At 39.3% G+C, this 16821-nt stretch overlaps 1 protein-coding gene across 1 annotated transcript in view; it reads right to left on the bottom strand.

The window, feature by feature from the left end:
• The window catches only part of RALGAPA2 (Ral GTPase activating protein catalytic alpha subunit 2), a 292479-nt gene that overhangs the window by 18166 nt on the left and 257492 nt on the right, over positions 1-16821 (bottom strand). Inside the window, exon 38 of the mRNA XM_015596875.2 lies at positions 4380-4501. Within this exon, the coding sequence (XP_015452361.1) occupies positions 4380-4501 (122 nt within the window). The remainder of the gene's footprint in view (positions 1-4379; positions 4502-16821) is intronic.

Raw genomic sequence — 16821 nt, 5'->3', positions numbered from 1 at the left:
AGTTTTCGTGAACTTAATATAATGGTTTTGTTGTACAAAAATATTACAAAAGTCTTTCCTGTTAAATGAACATAATAAACCTTTCCAAGAGGGTACCTATGCAATTCTTGAGCATGAAAGATGAAAATATGAGGCTTTATACAAAAGCAGCAGTGGCAGCAGCATCCTGAGACTAACTCAGACTAATCTGGTTTAAGCTCCAAATATGACCTATATTAAACGTGGCAGAATTTGATGGCACCTAGTGAGGAATTTTTCTCCCACTTGTTCCAAATCCTGGAGCCTTTATAATCTAGCCTATCATGAAAGAGGAAGTGTTTCTGACCATATCTTAGAGAAATCACATGTTGCGTTTATGTAGGGCTAACGAATAAACAAAGATTTGTGCTCCCTCTGCTGGTTCCCTATAGCAATATTAAAGTAGAAAGGACCACAAACAGTGCTGGCATCTTCAGCAAACACAGTCAATTCCCCTATGTGGAGAAGAACCCCTTTTTAGACATTCCTTGAGAAAAATCCATTTTCATCAACTTCTGACTAAGATACTTGGAAATTCTTAAAATTAGATATTAAATTAGACATACCTATAGTCCTCAACTACCAAATTGCTAGTTGTGACTGAAATAGTGATTTGGGGATCTTTTATCAACAGACAACGAGTGGATTTCACCAACATTTTAAGGTCCAGACACAATCCTTAAAGCAGTTCTGGAAAACATCTCAAGTCCAAGCTAATGTTCCTTTTTTTCTCCTTTTGTTTTATAAGAGCAGCTTCCTAATAGTATAGATTTATACTATTTATATCCTTTTCGATAATGTCAAACATTAGACTTGATTTTCCAAATCATTAGCATGCAGAAGAATGACCTCATGGTGAACAGATGCACTTGGCTGTGAGCTGCAGTGATTACATCAGTCCCTCCCAGCAGTTGAGGGTGCCCACTCCAGTTAACCCTTTAAAGGCTTTCCTGCCCCTGCTGCACCCCCTTCCTCGAAAACATGCTTGAAAACACAAACTTAGTCCCTCACCCCAATGTATATGTGTGTGTGTTAAATGCCTATAAATGCATGCATAAAACATATATATACACACACACAAATATGGACATGTATATATATACACACACACATATATACATGTACACACACACATATATGTGTGTGTTAATCGTACCCAATATTTTAACACTGGTAACCATTTAGAAACTGCTGGTCAATAGGAAAAAATCAAAAGGAATTCAAGTTATAGAGCTAGGTAAAAAAGCAGCTCAAATACCTGTCATACAGTGGGCATTATCAAAACAAGTAATGGGCAGAATAGATATGAGGTAGGTAGTATTTTAAAATAACACTTTTGGGCTGGGAAAAAAAGGTGTTTTGAAAAAAATCTCTTTTAAAAAAACTGAGCACCTATTAGCCTAAAAACAAAAGACCCTACATCTCATCTGTGGTTGACAGTGAATCATGGATAGAGGCACATTTGCTTGGCCACCGTGCGTGACCCTCTATGGCTGCCCTGAGTGATGAGCAACAGCACTAGGGTAGGGAAAGTCTAAAGAGAGGGCGTTTTCCAACAGTGGTCTTTTTGAGCACAGGCCACTCCCACTTAGCACATCTTTTACTTATAGCACGGACTTAAAGGCTGATTAGAGTCCTTCATTCTAGAAATGGGGGCTGCTTGCTGCTACAAAGCCAGCGCAGAATGAATACAGTGCTCAGGTTACTCTCCCTGTGTGTTTACAACAAAGCCCCTTGTTACAGGATACAAAGAGAACCTGGGAGCCCCTAATTCCTCCCAGGATTGTGCATATGCATGTGAGCAGGAGCCTGAGGCCTGGCTTTGATGACACTGCTGGCTTTGATGACACTGATTGGGTCCTAAGTGCACCATGGGAGCTTAAGCTGCTCAAGGTCAATTTTTCCAGTTGGCTTGTTGCTTGGAAGAACAGACTTTACCTTAATTTCTTACTTTAAGCTGGCTGGCTCATCTAGGTTTGATTGTACTTAAGAAAATAAAAAACACTCAAAATAAATGAAAAGTGTTTTCATCTGTAAAAGTGGTAGCAGACAGGGGTAGAAATTCCTCAAAAGCAAAATTGGCATGTACATGAAAAGAGGATGTCGTTCTGAAAATGTGCCTGTACGTGGTATGGAAATGCTCCATCCTCACTGCACTGCCCCCAAACTGCAGTTCAAATCAAGTTCATTTCTAGTTCCTTCGTAATCATTGTCTGGGCATACTCAAAGAAAGAGAACATTATGACCAGACTTAAAATCGCATTCATGGATTGGTGTGGTATCTATATGAAATTTTTATTACTCGATACCAAATACCCTAAACCCCGAACATTATGAAATGTGATACTGATGTTAATAATTTGAAAAGAGGAAGGACCAGCATTTGTCTTGATATTCCATTTTTGGTTTCATATTCCTTTTGTGCAGGTTCCAATGCCCACTCTTATGAGCTGTCAGAACCTTTACCTGTTAAGTGACTTTGGCAAATGCGATGTTCTTGGAGAAGCCTGTCAGCAACTGTCTCCTAATAGCAGGTCTCAAAAAACCCAAATTATTTCTAGAGTCTCACTTAAGATGTCACCCACACACTGACTTATTTGAATTGATTTAAATAATTATAAACGTTTGGAAAAAATCAAACAAATTTATAGAGAGGCTAAAATATACTTAGAAAATAAAGTCCATCAATATTTGTTTCAGTAATCAAGAGCCTTAAGAATGTAACAGTTGAGTTGATGAATATAAATATCTAGTTATTATTTCATTTCTTTTAAGGAACAAAAAGCTTTCTCAAGAGTTTAAAAAAAAAAAAAAAGCACTGAAAAATTAAGTCCCAAAACATCACGAGGATGGAAAAAGCAGAATGATATCTTTGAAAAATCAGCTTTGCTGTAGATCCTTTATATTCTTTCACCTAAAAATTAGAAATGATTTTAAGCCTCTCGCTAGACTGGGTATGAAATCTTCATTTCCCTTGAAACTGATTTTTTTGGGGGGTGGGTGTTAGATAGAATGTTGGCAGAGTGTATAAAAGAATTCAATTCACAGCTGTTCTACTTTTTTAATGTAAGAAACATTAATCAAAGCATTAAGTTATAAGCTTTTCTCATGTTGTTTAGTATTCTAGTTCAACAAAGATCAATAGAGGCCATCCTGTGTTTCTTGACGCCTCACCAGGAAGCAGAGGCGTGATTATGTAAATCACGCGGCTCCGGTACCTCGGCCAGCTTGCTTATCTCCCAGGCCTTCTGCCTGCTGCTCCTGGCTCCCTGAGTAAGTGCAAGCCTCTCCCTCTTATCTCCCAACAAAGCTGGGAGAGGCAAGGATTGAAGCCAGCGATGTTAAACAATGATGCATGGCTGATTTTATTTGTAAGTGATTTATTTCAATGAATTTAATTTTTCTCACTTGGTGTGTAAGATATTTGTTAACGAGTCAGAATAGGAGAAGTAAGGCGGTGTTCAGAGACAACTGACACAGGTTAGAATCTATTAAGCACTCTAACACCACCAGCGGAAGAAGCAGGAAGCTCCTCATTGAGAATTTCAACATGCATTGACTAAAATATCCCATTTACTCTTCGAAAGGCAATTAATCTGTAATTATATGCAAAAATTTAAAGTAATTCTATTCTTAAAAAAAAAAAACCCACAGTAATCATATAATCAGTTTAAGTGGCAGTACACTTTTTTTTTCCAAATTAGAAATATAAAAGAAGTAAAATCTAAAAACAAGAACATTCTGGAAAGTTTTGAAATTTTCCATTTGCCTAATAAATGAAAATGATTATAAGCCAGTTTCTAAACAGGTTCCACACCAGGTGTTGCTCTGGTCGGCGGCTGGTACATGTGACACAGGCCACTCCAGAGAGAAAGCCTGCATGCTGCACTGCTGTGGTGATGGGCCAGGGGACACTCTCCTTCCATTTCTCCTGCATTAATCCCTGACCCGAGCATCTCGGCAGCATAATCCCCATTTAGCATTAGTAGCAACGGCTTCGACTGCGAGGAACTCTTTTTTGATAAGTAAGCACTGATTTGGGCATCGCTTTTAAACAACATATTCCCAGCTCAGCAAGAAACCCACACTCCTGAATGAACCAGAGCACATTACTGAGAAAAAGTTCATTAACCTTGCTAGATTCGGAGGTTAACAGGATAGCTGAAGAAAAGAACTGAGTGAACAGCTCGGATACAAAACAAATTAAAATGAATGTCATCATTCCTTTTGATATTCATTAGTTGATTCAGAGGGAGAATGCTCTTCTTAAATTTGCAAGCATTTATCTGTGAAAAACAGGTGTACATCTGCTGCTGGAGTGCGTCTTAAGCGCATGAGGGAAGAATAATGTAGACACTCACCCGTTCCACTGAGGGAGTAGCTGGGAGAGGGAGAAAAGACTTGGGCTGCAAAATCCTCAAATGTCATTACTTCGCGGTGGTTCTGAATTATTGCTTCGAGATACAGAGCTCGCTCTTCGTAGCTGCAGTAATTGGTTAAGGAACAAGTGTGTGTGCAGAATGACACACATAACAACGACGGTTCACTTTGTTTTAAATAGAGTTATGCAACTTTTACATTGTATGGGGGCAAAAGTACCTTGTAAGTTCGTTAACATCCTGTCAGAGAATTAAAGAGTCATCATTAGTGATAAAATTCTGATTTTGAGACGTAGGTTTCTCCTAGATTTTAACACTGGTATCACTAAAAAAATATGTACACCAATAGTTACAGAATCATGTCAAAAGATCAAGATTGAGTCAAACAAACAAAAACAGAGACACTGATTACGATGGCATCTCTTTTTACTGACAACTGTGTGATAATGCTGGATCTTCCCTTCCTAGTTCAGTTGATAAAATGTTCTTCTCAGCCTCCTGAAATAATTTGATACTTCAAGCAAGAATTAGTGATAAGATGGTGCACACGCCTTTAAAAAATAAGCAAATGCATGTCACTGGGAAGAGGGAAAGCCAGGAGGTATGCTCTGAAGGGACACCTGAGCCAAGAGCCAAGATAGATGTGAACATTAGAAAATAAGAACTAGTAAGTTGGAGAATCTAGCAGAGAGTGTACAAGGCAATAATTAAAAAAAAAAAAAAAGACTATTGCCTTTTAATTAAAACTGCAGTCTGGAACACACGCATTCAAATGTGTAATCAAAAACCAGTCACCAATAAAACTTACAAGCGTAACACGCTGAAGCAACTTTCCAGCTGTCTTAATAGGACCCCTGTGTGTGGCAGCCTTTCACAGGGCAGAAAGCAAATCTTCCTCTTTTGTGTGTGGCTTCTGTTTCCTCAGAAGGTGAATCATGCACTTCCAATAACAGGGTAACGTCAGAACAATTTGACAGCGGATGGAGGCACCACACACACAACTTTATGAATTAACACTTGGGAAAGTCGGCATGATGTCTCATTTTCCCCTTCCTCATTATCAATACCAAAGTTAAAAGACATGTTTCAGTTGTTTTGAAAATTATGCTAATTCGCCAGGAACATAGGGAATGTGCATCACCATCAGTCTATAATCCGTAGCACCAGAAGAACAAAAGTAATTCTAGCATTTCTCATTATATTTTAAAACTATCTTTTCAAAATGGCCTCTTTAAAAATATGTTGGTGACAATTATGACCTTCCAATTAGCTTTCAACAGAGCATGTGTTTTAAACTATTCTTCTATTTTCTTTTGCAAAATATGCACGCTGATTTCTCAATGTAGGATCTTCCCTCTCCTTCTCTTTCAGTTATATTCAGGGGAAGATTTTCACACCATGAGGAGACTAGAGGCATTCTAGGGCTGTGCTGTCCAATAGAGCAGCCGCGAGTCACATGTGGTTTTCTATATTTAAATTTAAATTAATTAAAAAATAAATAGAAATTCAGTGCCTCTGTCCCACAAGCTATATTTCAAGCACCCAAGTAACCAAGAGGGGTTACTATCCTAGGCTGCACAGATAGAACATGCCCATTGTCGTGGAAAGTGCTACTGGGCAGTGATATTCCAGAAATTCTCTTTAGACTTGCTCTATGCAACTTTATAAACAGAAAATGAGTTTCAAAATTTCAAAAGTGGCCTCTCTGCTGATTTATGATCTTTGATATAGACGATCATAACAGTCCAAGACTTGGGCAGTGTGAGCCTGATCTGGCTTCTCGGCTTCAGGCTGAGCTCCCGGTGGCTCGCCTTAACTAACAAACAGGCTGCCAAACTTACTCCGCGAGAGGCGCCTGCTCAGGCCCAATTCTAGAGGGACCCACTAATGCCATTCACGTCTCATTATGAACACGCTTATTCTGCACAGCACTTGGCTGTCGCCACGGCTTGGCCCTCCGTGCATGGCCCCAGCAAGCCGCTGGTCCGGGGAACAGCAGGACGTTAGGCCTGAGTGGCCGTCTGGCGAACAGGCACTCTGACACTAAGCTGGCACGTGCTGGCCCAGCAGGGGCCGAGTGAGGCGTGACAAATTACTCAAAGAGCTAAGCTAAACTTATGGCTGACAACCACCTGAGCCTTTGGACAGCCGTGGCCCGCTGTCAACGCTCAATTCATGGTACCCCTTTTCAGTCCACAGGCTGCTTGTGGGCCTGGGTTAGAACAGGCACATCCCTCTAAAGACCTGTCATGCTCTGCTTGGAAACATCCTGCTGTTTCCTGGAAGGCCCCACTGCGTCCAACACAGCCACATACAGTACTCGGGACAATGGGGAACAAAACAGAAATGCGAACACATTTTTGTTAAATATGCTATCTGGAAGAATGGCTGCTATGTTCATCAAGCTCACAGTCAAACCTACAAAGGGATGCTCTGTATAATACCATATAAATTGACCCTGGATAGCAGCCTGTTATATTCATCCTGCATGACACTATCCGATTGCCGCAAGCTTGTCCTTGTCAAGGCTGAGAGACCTGGGCTTCTAAGAGCAAGTCCAGCACTAGAATTCCAGGGGGCAATAATGAAGTTGTGAGATTCTCTGATTCAGTGAACATTTATGGTCTGCTTCTTAAATTAAGGCACTATGAGAGGCAGAGAGCACAAAAACATGCTTCTAGAACTGGATAACTAGCGGATGTTTACTTCATAGAAGATTCCTGATCTCCCTGTTTATGCCCCTAACTGTCACACGCAACACACATTCCCCCACCCCTGGCTGGTCTTATACTGCTGCCAGAGCATTAACAGCACTAAACTGAGTATTGTCATCTAGACAAACATCCATTAGGGACTGGGGAGAAACTAGGAGATCATCAAATACATTTTCACTCATGGCCCAAGCCAGGGCATGTAAACACCATGACAAAGAAAAAACAAACATCATCCCAATTTGGCAGTGTTCAGAAACAGCCAAGGAGCTCATGGGTGCCAAACATCATTTCTTTTAGAAGCTTTAAAAAACCCTAGCTCCGGGATCTTAACAGAATTTGCTAGTAGAACTACTGGCAAGGGCAATTAGGAGCACTATCATCTGACATTTTCTTACCTAACATCTTTAAGGCTTCAATTCTTGTTGGTTTATATTAAAAAAAAAAAAAAAGGCACTTATAATTTAGATATTAAAAAACTTATAAAGATCTTCTCTTGCGTACGACGTGCTAAGATGTGACCTGAACGCCGAACTAATGCTGGGCAGTGGATGGTCAGTGACCTTTGACTGAAAGCAGGTGGCTAAAGAGACACCTGGTCACAAATCCAATTCTCATTTCAATACAAGTCATCTCCCTTTTATTCTCTTAAAAAAACCACTAACAAATGTGAAACTTAAATTCTGTTCTGAATTACTACCTCATTAAAAACCACACATAGTACTTTCTTAAAGAGCAATTTACCCCTTAATTACTCAATTCAGAGAACATTCAATTTACTAACTAGAAACCCATATTGGTTTCTGGTTATTTCTGAGTTTCTTTAGTGACTCACTCTGTCTACATTTTCTTATAAGAATTTTATCAATTATCAATATTCCTCCTACTTAAATAAAGAGGCCATCTGTCTTCACTGGTTACATTTTATTAAAACTTCCAAGAGAACTTCTCGAGACCCTCAAGACACACTCTGCTGGGTTGCAAGAACCTGAGAATCCAAACCCAACCCCCAACTTTATTTCAATTATTATTCAATTTTTACAAATGGCAGCAGCAGGACAGTCAGGAAGGAGCTTGTATTTTGGAGGAAGATGGCCTCAGGTTTGAATTCCAGCTCTCTCCTCTACCAGCTCGGGGCTGGGGGCCAGCTGCCTCAATATCCCTAGCCTTGATTGTTTTATGTGTAAGCAGAGATACTGACATTTGTTCTCCTAGTTGTTGGGAGGATTAAACAGAACCATACAAAGTACTGACTCAAGTTCTAGTACACAAAAGCAGCATGATAAATGTGAATTGCCTGTTCCTCCACCCCCTTCATGCGGGCTTATGGATCCATCTTCCAGAAAGAACGTAGTGGATAAGCTAAGGGGAACATCTGTGTCAGGCTTGACCACAAGCAACCTTCCTTTACACTGGACCCTCATGAGCTGGGGTGAGTCTCAAGGTCTCCGTGTTACTGATCAGAAAATGGAAGCTCAAAGAATTCAAGTGCTTTCCTCAAGTCACTGTTACTCAGTGGTACAACTGCGATTAGAACCCAGGTCTTCTCACTGCTTTCTCACTTCTTTACTGCTTTTCAGCTAATATCTTGAATTCTAGATACAAGGACTTAGTTTCAAGATCTCATACAAGGTTGGGAACTAAACTCTAAATGAAGATAAATCAATTGACTTATACATGTGGGTATAAAAATCAACCTGCAACTTAGAGTACAGAGGTTTAAGGTGCATCTATATCCACAGACCATGTTGACTTTATAAATTCATGAAAGTAACAATTTCTTCATTTTAATTTCTTTTTACTTATTAGGGCTATGTGTTTGTGACTGCCACTTAGTACCTTTATTTTTTTTACCTTGGAATAATTCTTTTTCTTTTTCCATTAAGGAGAAAAAAGAACTGTTCAAAAGAATCTATATTGCAGATTTTTTTTTTGTAACCCTTGAAGCCATTCTTGCCTGACCTTCTCTAAATTTCCCAAGAGTGGACATTATAGTCAAACGGACAAAGCGGCCTTGGAGAAGGCTGTCTCCTGACATCAACATGTGTGTGTTTTGTAGTGGTTTCTGTACCCATCCCTGGTTTTCCTTCTTAACTCATGCAGCCCCTTATCACTGATACAAGCCAGGCCAGAGCTAGCCAGTCTTGTGACTCAGCAGACTCTACTTCTCATAGTAGTGATCTGCGAAGGGCGGGGGAAGAGGGAGGCACATTTCAGCTCTCTTTGGGAGGCTTCAGTCAACGTTGTGCCCCTTTGATAAGTTGCAACACTACCAAGTTTTGCTGCTGTTTGTTTCATCCCTTGAATACATTAGAGGGGAGAAAAGAAAACTTCTGGCTATAGATACCATATATGACCATCTCATCTTACTCCCTCCAGAGGCTCTAGGGGGAAAGTCTGTTCTTGCTTCTTCCAGTTCCAGTTGGCTGTTTGCTTTCCTGGGCTGTGGCTGCCTCACTCCTATTTTTGCTTCCTTGACTATACTGTCTGCTCCTCTTCTCTGTGTGTCTCTTACAGAGATACTTGTCGTTGGTCATTAGGGTTCACCTGGACGATCCAAGATGATCTCATCTTAAGATCCTTAATTAACATTTGCAAAGACTTTTACTTAAATAAGTTAACATTTACAGGTTCTGAGACTAGGATGTGGACTTATTTTTCTGGGGATCACCATTTAGCCCACTGTACTCCTTGAGGACACTGTACAAGTCAGGTTCATCCTTATACTACTCATACGTTGTAACTTATTGAATGGATGAATAAATACCTAGGATCTGTGCCCATTGCTCTGGGTTATGATTCTGCTAGATATATTCTAGGCAAAGGTAGTTTCAAGGAGAGGTTAGAAAATATTCAATTTGAAGTAAAATTCTGCAGAGATAAAAACAAAGAAGTGACGAAACATCTAGAAGAATGTTTGGGGCACACTCTTTATGGCCTTGGGGTGTGGAATGATTTATTAAACAAAAAAACGAAAACACTGAACCATAAGGGAGAAGACTGATACTTCTGGGCACATTCAAATTAAGAACTACTATTCACCCCAATACCATGAAGAAGGTAAAGCTACAAGGCACAAAGTGGGAAAAGGCATCTGTAACACATAACTGGCAAAGGACTAATGTTCAGAATATATAAAGAACCTCTACAAATCAATAAAACCCCAAATAATCTATGAGAAAGATGGGCAAAAGACATAAGCATTTCCAGAGATAAACAATAAACAAGCATTAAGATACTCAAGATCATTAATAACCAGGGATTATTAGAGCCATAGTGAGATACCATTTTATATATACAGATTGACAAAACAAAAAATCTAATAATGACAAATGTCAGAGAGGACATGGGGCACAGGAACTCTCAGAGCCTGCTGGTAGGAGGTAACTGGCCCGACTTCTCTAGAAGGAAATTTGACATTATCCAGGAAAGGACAGATGGGCATACTCTATGGGCAGAAATTCTACATGTAAGAATACTTAAAATATTCTATAGCAGCAAAAAGAAAAAAAGAAAGAAAAATCATTTTTAACTTCTACTGATAAATGCAGCCACAAAGTGAACCACTACACAGCCGTGAAAAACTATAGGTATGTGTTAGTTATTATGGATGAAACTGAAAACAATGTTCAATAAAAAAAGCAAGTCACTGAAGAACATATACAGTGAAATTCTACTTACATAAATTAAAAAAAAGACAAAATGAAACGTATTACCTAGGGATACACACGTACTCAGTGCAGTAAAAGAATTACCTCTGGAGTAGGGAAGAGTTGGCACATGGGAGGGTCTCAAATTTATTGATTGGTAAACGTGGAAGTTAGTAAAGGTACTTGTTTTATTATTCTTCAGAATTTATATAAATGTTATGTTTTATAGTATGTATAAAATATTTCATAGTAAAAATAAGCAATCTGGTGAGAATGGAAAACAGCACTAATTAAATAGATCTTTACTCATTCATTAGAAGGACAGAATGTGTTTCTTCAAGCCAAAGGTGGACAAAAAAGGCATAAGTTTGGTTATTAGAGATAATGATGACAGCAAAGTCCATTTGGTTCAGACACAGAGAAAGCAAAAAACAGGCAGTGTTATTTTTAGGGCCTTAGTTCCAGAAATAGATTGAAATATCAAAGCTCTAAATTTTCAGGAAGTCAAGGAAAACTTTGGCAGATAGGATTTAAAGAGCTCAGGTCAAATACAGACACAAATACTATTCATGAGGTGGCGGGGGTTGGGGAGGGGTACTGCTCCAGCAAAAATATGTTTTTCTCAAAAATGCTTTTGCTAGAACTACCATGCACTAAGAATGACAAAATAGGCTGAACTAGAGTCAAAATACTACATATATACATGGGCCTATCTGTATGATTTCTATACATTATCTTACTCTGATCAAGATCGGAAAACTTGATCTCAAGTGACTTTGCCATTATCAAAAAACAGGTCCACCTTTACTCAAGTATGTGTCCATTCAAGAAATATATACCAGTGCACATCTGTGCTTGGTGATGGGCATGCAATTGGGAAATGAGACAGATGCTGCCTCTACTCTTGTCAAACCTACAATCTAAGCAGGGACAAGTCCATGGAATAAGACAACTGTCCTTACATTAGTGCGAAGTAGGAAAGAGGAGACCAGAAAGGCAGAGAAGTCTCTGAGGAGGTGGCAAGGCAGGGGTTAATCAAGGGAGGTGTGGGTGGTAAGAACATTTCATGCACAGAGAAGCACAGCTGGAAAGAGCTTGGGGTGTTTCAACAGGTGGAAGGTGGCTGGAGCCAAGGGCGGCAAGATGGGGAAGGAGGTGCAGCTGAAAGACTGGCTGTGGCCGGGTCATGCGAGGCCTGAATGGTTTGAGACAAGGGAGTGTTATGATCTTAATTTAAGTTTTTAGACCTCTCTTAGAAAATCTGCCACCACTAAGAAGAGTCTAGAGTGCCCTCAAGTTTTGAAGAGGACAGTGCTGACTTCTATCTATGTGTTCAATCAATGGGCTTGTACGAATGTCACAATATTTTGAACTTATTCTTTGCCTGTTTCCAGAAGTGAATGGCATGTATTTTAGGCAAGTAGAAAAGGTAAGAAGGTTACTTGAAGGTTTGAAATGACCAGAACCTCTGAATTCTGAGGAATGGTCTTGACAGAGAAAGGGTCATGTTGGATGATGTGCCTGATTTGGAGGGAAGAGGAAATGGAACAGAGGCAGGGAGAAGCAGCCATTCTTAGGTTAAGTAGAGAACAAAATATTATAGACAAGAGGGTGGACACATTCCTTACACAAGGATAGGTACTGGGCTCACAGAAATCTGGTGAAAATGAGATTGCTGTGGATTGAGGAATGCTACTCTGAATCAAATGCTTATAATATATCCATAGATACATTTTAAACCTAGTAAAAAGACGAGCCAACAGTGGCAGAGACTCTGAGCTCAGGGAAGGAATGGCTAAGAATATTTTACAAAACTAGGAAATTAATGAGCTGATTTCCTCTTTTGGTCCCACCACCAGTAGTTCTTGGAATAGAGAATGCAAAAGTTGATAATAACACATTTTCATTTGGGGGGTAATTTTTTTTTTATTAAAGGATAAAGCTTTAAAATACTTGCTAGTCTTAGAAATGACACCAAAAGCATAAATGACCAAAAAAAAAAAAGGAAAATTAGACTTCATCAAAGTAAAAAACTTTTATACTTCAAAGGGCTCTATCAAGAGAAGAGGCAACCCACAGAAAGAGGGAAAATATATATTGGCAAATCATTTATCTGATAAGGGTCTCATATACAGAATATATAAAAACTCATAACTCAATAATGAAATGAAAACTCAATTAAAAAATGAGCAAATAATCTGAATAAACATTTCTCCAAAGAAGATATACACATGACCAATAAACACATGAAAAGATGCTCAATATTATCAGTCATTAGGGAAATGAGACTACTTCACACCCACCAGGATGGTTATAATCAAAGGACAAAGATGAACAACAGGTGTTGGTGAGGATGTGGAGAAATTGGAATTCTCATATCTTGGTGGTGGGAATATAAAATGGTACAGCCACTATGAAAAATAGTGTGGCACTTCCTCAAAGAGTTAAACATATGATCCAACAAATCTACTCCTAGGTATATATCCAAGAGAACTGAAAATATATGTTGACACAAAAACTTGTACACACGTTTGTAGCAGCATTATTCATGATAGCCCCAAAGTAGAAACCTGAATGTCCATAAACTGATGGATAAATAAAATGTGGTATATCTGTAGTACAGAATATTATTCAGCTATAAAAAGGAATAACATACTGAACATGCTACGTGAATGAACCTTAAAAATACTATGCTAAGTGGCAACAAGCTAGTCACAAAAGGCTACATATTGTGTGACTCCATTTTATATAAATATCCAGATTTAAAAAAAAAAAAAACCCATAGAGACAGAAGAGAAATTAGTGATTAACGGGGGTTGGGGGGAGAGGGGAATGAGGAGTGACTACTAATGGGTATGAGTTTTCTTTTTGGGGTGATGAAAATGTTCTGGAATTGGGTGATGGCAATGGCTGCACTGTGTGGTGAATATACTAAAAACCATTGTATTACACAAGTTAAAAAGGGTGAATTTTATGGTATGTGAATTACACCTCAATGAAAAACTGTCCCCCCAAATGCCTATTGGTATGCAGTACACACTATGTATCCTGGGGAAGGTCTAATAAAAAGGTCCTCAATGACCACATTCGGGAACAAATGGAAAGGTGGCCTGGCAGAGCAGAAAGCCAGGAACCGTTGCTGAATTGTTTATTCATGGAAGACACCTGAAGAGGAGCAGACCAAATGCCAGGGGCTGTTCTAGGAGCTCGAGGGAGCAAGAATAATAAGAGACAGTGATGTCCCACACAGCATTCACAAATTATCTGGACAGACAGACACAAAGCCATCACATGGAGGTGGTAAGTACCCCGTGAGTGGAACAGACCCAGAGGGTGGTGTGATTCTCTGTGGGAGGACAGTGGTGTAGGCCAGACAGCAACACGGTAGAAGCAACACGGGTCTACAGCACCTGGGAATCAGTGAAGGTTTTAAAAAAGAAAACAGATTTAATCTGCACTTGAGAGATAATGAGGCGATGAGGGCAAGGACATGAGTGGAAGGGCCTAGAAGAAAGAGAGACTAGAGGAAGAGAAACTAGTCAGAAAGAGAGAGGTGACATGGGCCTCAAGAAAGCAATAGTGGAGGGAAGGAAGAGGAGGTGTCAGATTGCAGGGTTGCTCTGGGAGACAGACCCAGTGGTAGGGGGGTGCTTACTCTTGGTGAGAAAAAGGGAGAAGGTAGGACAAAACTCTAGGGATCGGGGATTAGGTAAGAAAACGAAGGGTGCAGATGCTAATGTAGAAGGACCTGAGGAGAGTATGAATGGTTGAATCTAGTCAGTGGAGAGATATTGGGGAGGTGATGGCAGTGCCTCAGCAGAGGCCTGGGCTGGAGATAAAGAGCTATGAATAACAGTGTGAAGATGATCTTGGAGAAGAAAGAAAAGGGGAGAATTACAATGCTGGGGACTCTCTCTTGTCCACTTCAGAGTGGGGCAGAAGTCAAAGAGCAGGAAAGGGACATGGAGGAGAGATCCAGGGACAGAGCCATGTCAAGGAACCCTGGGAGGAGCATTTCTGGAAGGAGGGGCCTCTGCTCTGATGCACTTCTGCTTCCTTAACCTCTTTTCTGGTACTTGCCACTCAGTGGGATACACTACAGGTGAGTTGGGTTGGCTGGCATTTAATAATCCTAAATAAATGAATGAAATTCCATAATAATCAAGACAGGAACAGATGCCAGTTATAGCCTAACGCCTTACATCATTTTTACAAAGATTTTGTTTGTCTTTCAATATAATGCAAATTTAAATTCTAGGACTGTTAAGACCCCAAATAAATGAATCACTCAAAGTAAATGTCACAGACTGGTAACGGATAAAGAGGATAATTTTACTGAACAATGTAACCAAATAAAATGGATGTTTGGGAAAAGGAAATTAAATACATGGAGGTATAAGATATTAGATTAGGTTTCAAACCTTAATGATACACTCCTGGAGAGGAAAATAGTCTACCACTGCTAGGAAAGAAGAAAGTACCCATATAACCAAGTTTAAGAATAATTCTGAGTAAATGGAAATAATTTAGAGTAAATGGAAATGGGAAAAAAATAGATTTTCTTCAGGCTATTAAATTACAGACTTTTGGAGAAGGTCTGCTCTCATATCCCCACATCTTTCCGGCATAGGGAAAGGAAGGTGCCTCTCAGAATCTGAGATGCTTCAAGGGTGCGATGAATTTGATCTATATTTTATTAGAAATGTTCAAATCAGTTCTTCCCAGGGGATTGATTTGTGAAGGAGCACACCCTTAATTACAGCATTTTCTATTTCTATCTCCTCCAGTTCTCCTAGAGCATCTCACCTTTGGTAAATCACCAAGTGAGAAAGAGACTTGTGACACTGTCACTCCATGTCTCACATCAGTAAAAACATAAGTGACAAGAAAATCATTCGGCCTATTTCACATCTGGAGAATGCACTGCCAAATGACTGAGCAAAGGTTCCACAGGCGGCTTTGCTGATGAAAATGACCCAGAAGTGATGAATCAATATGAACAATGGAAAGCCTAAGAGTTCTGCCATGCTTATGCCAATACCTTGATTTCTGAGAGGAAGGGTGTCAATGCCATTTGAACTGTTTCTTTCACTGATTTTCATTCATTCTAAATATATGGTATGTCAGGAGCGAAAAACTGTGCTCTCAACTTTAGTTATAGAAACGACTATTGCTGACATTTTGTTGGCATTTAATATCCATGAAGTTACAACTAAATGGAAAAGAATTAGAAATACAGAACTGACTCCAAATGTCCTCTTTGTGGCAAGGTACAAAAAGGGCAGATGATTAAATAGCAGCACACGTGGATTTTACACTCTATCATCACTGACAGTAAAAGTTATTATTAAGTAACATATATTACATGTATTATTTAATGCAATGTATTTGAAATGAATCATCTAATATTCACTTTTCAACCATTCTCACTTTCAAGGCAAAGGCCAATTTCATATGACCTATGGATTAGTCTACATCTAGGTTGATTCTAAAAGTAATATACATTCATGATGACATATGATAGATGATAAGAGAACAAATCATCAAGGACAAAAAAAATCTTCTGTGGCAGATATTCTGGTTATCATTTTCTCAAAATATTCTAACTGTTGCTCACCAACAACCCACTGGGCCTAGATGAAGTCAGAGCCCCCACTGGGCTCATGAATGGGAGAATTAAATTTTGTGGTCCAAAGTATTTGTACTAAGCTCTGTATAGGTTTTCTTGATTTTTCTGAAAACAATTTTGGGGAATAGTCCTTTTTATGATATTTATAAAATCTGTGCTAAAGTCGAGTTTTTTCTTCTGTGCATTTAAAAATAGTAAATATGAATATATCAGAAAATAATATTTCTATAAAATAATTATAACAACTTAATGGCATCTGAGTTTTCCAGGAAGATACTCATTTTAACACCGAATTATCAGATGACATGAAGAAACTCAAGAAAAGTTAGGGGGTTACCAAATGCAAGTGACCCAGAAACCAAGGAAAGCAGCTCATGTGAAGGGTGCCAAGTGGCTTTTTCTGGCCTGTTCAGACTCTGGACTGGTGGGCAAAA

The sequence above is a fragment of the Pteropus alecto genome, unplaced genomic scaffold (assembly GCF_000325575.1).
Source record: "Pteropus alecto unplaced genomic scaffold, ASM32557v1 scaffold45, whole genome shotgun sequence".
Lineage (NCBI taxonomy): Eukaryota > Metazoa > Chordata > Mammalia > Chiroptera > Pteropodidae > Pteropus > Pteropus alecto.
Note: the sequence above shows the minus strand (reverse complement) of the source record. Positions and strands in the feature narration are given on the sequence as shown.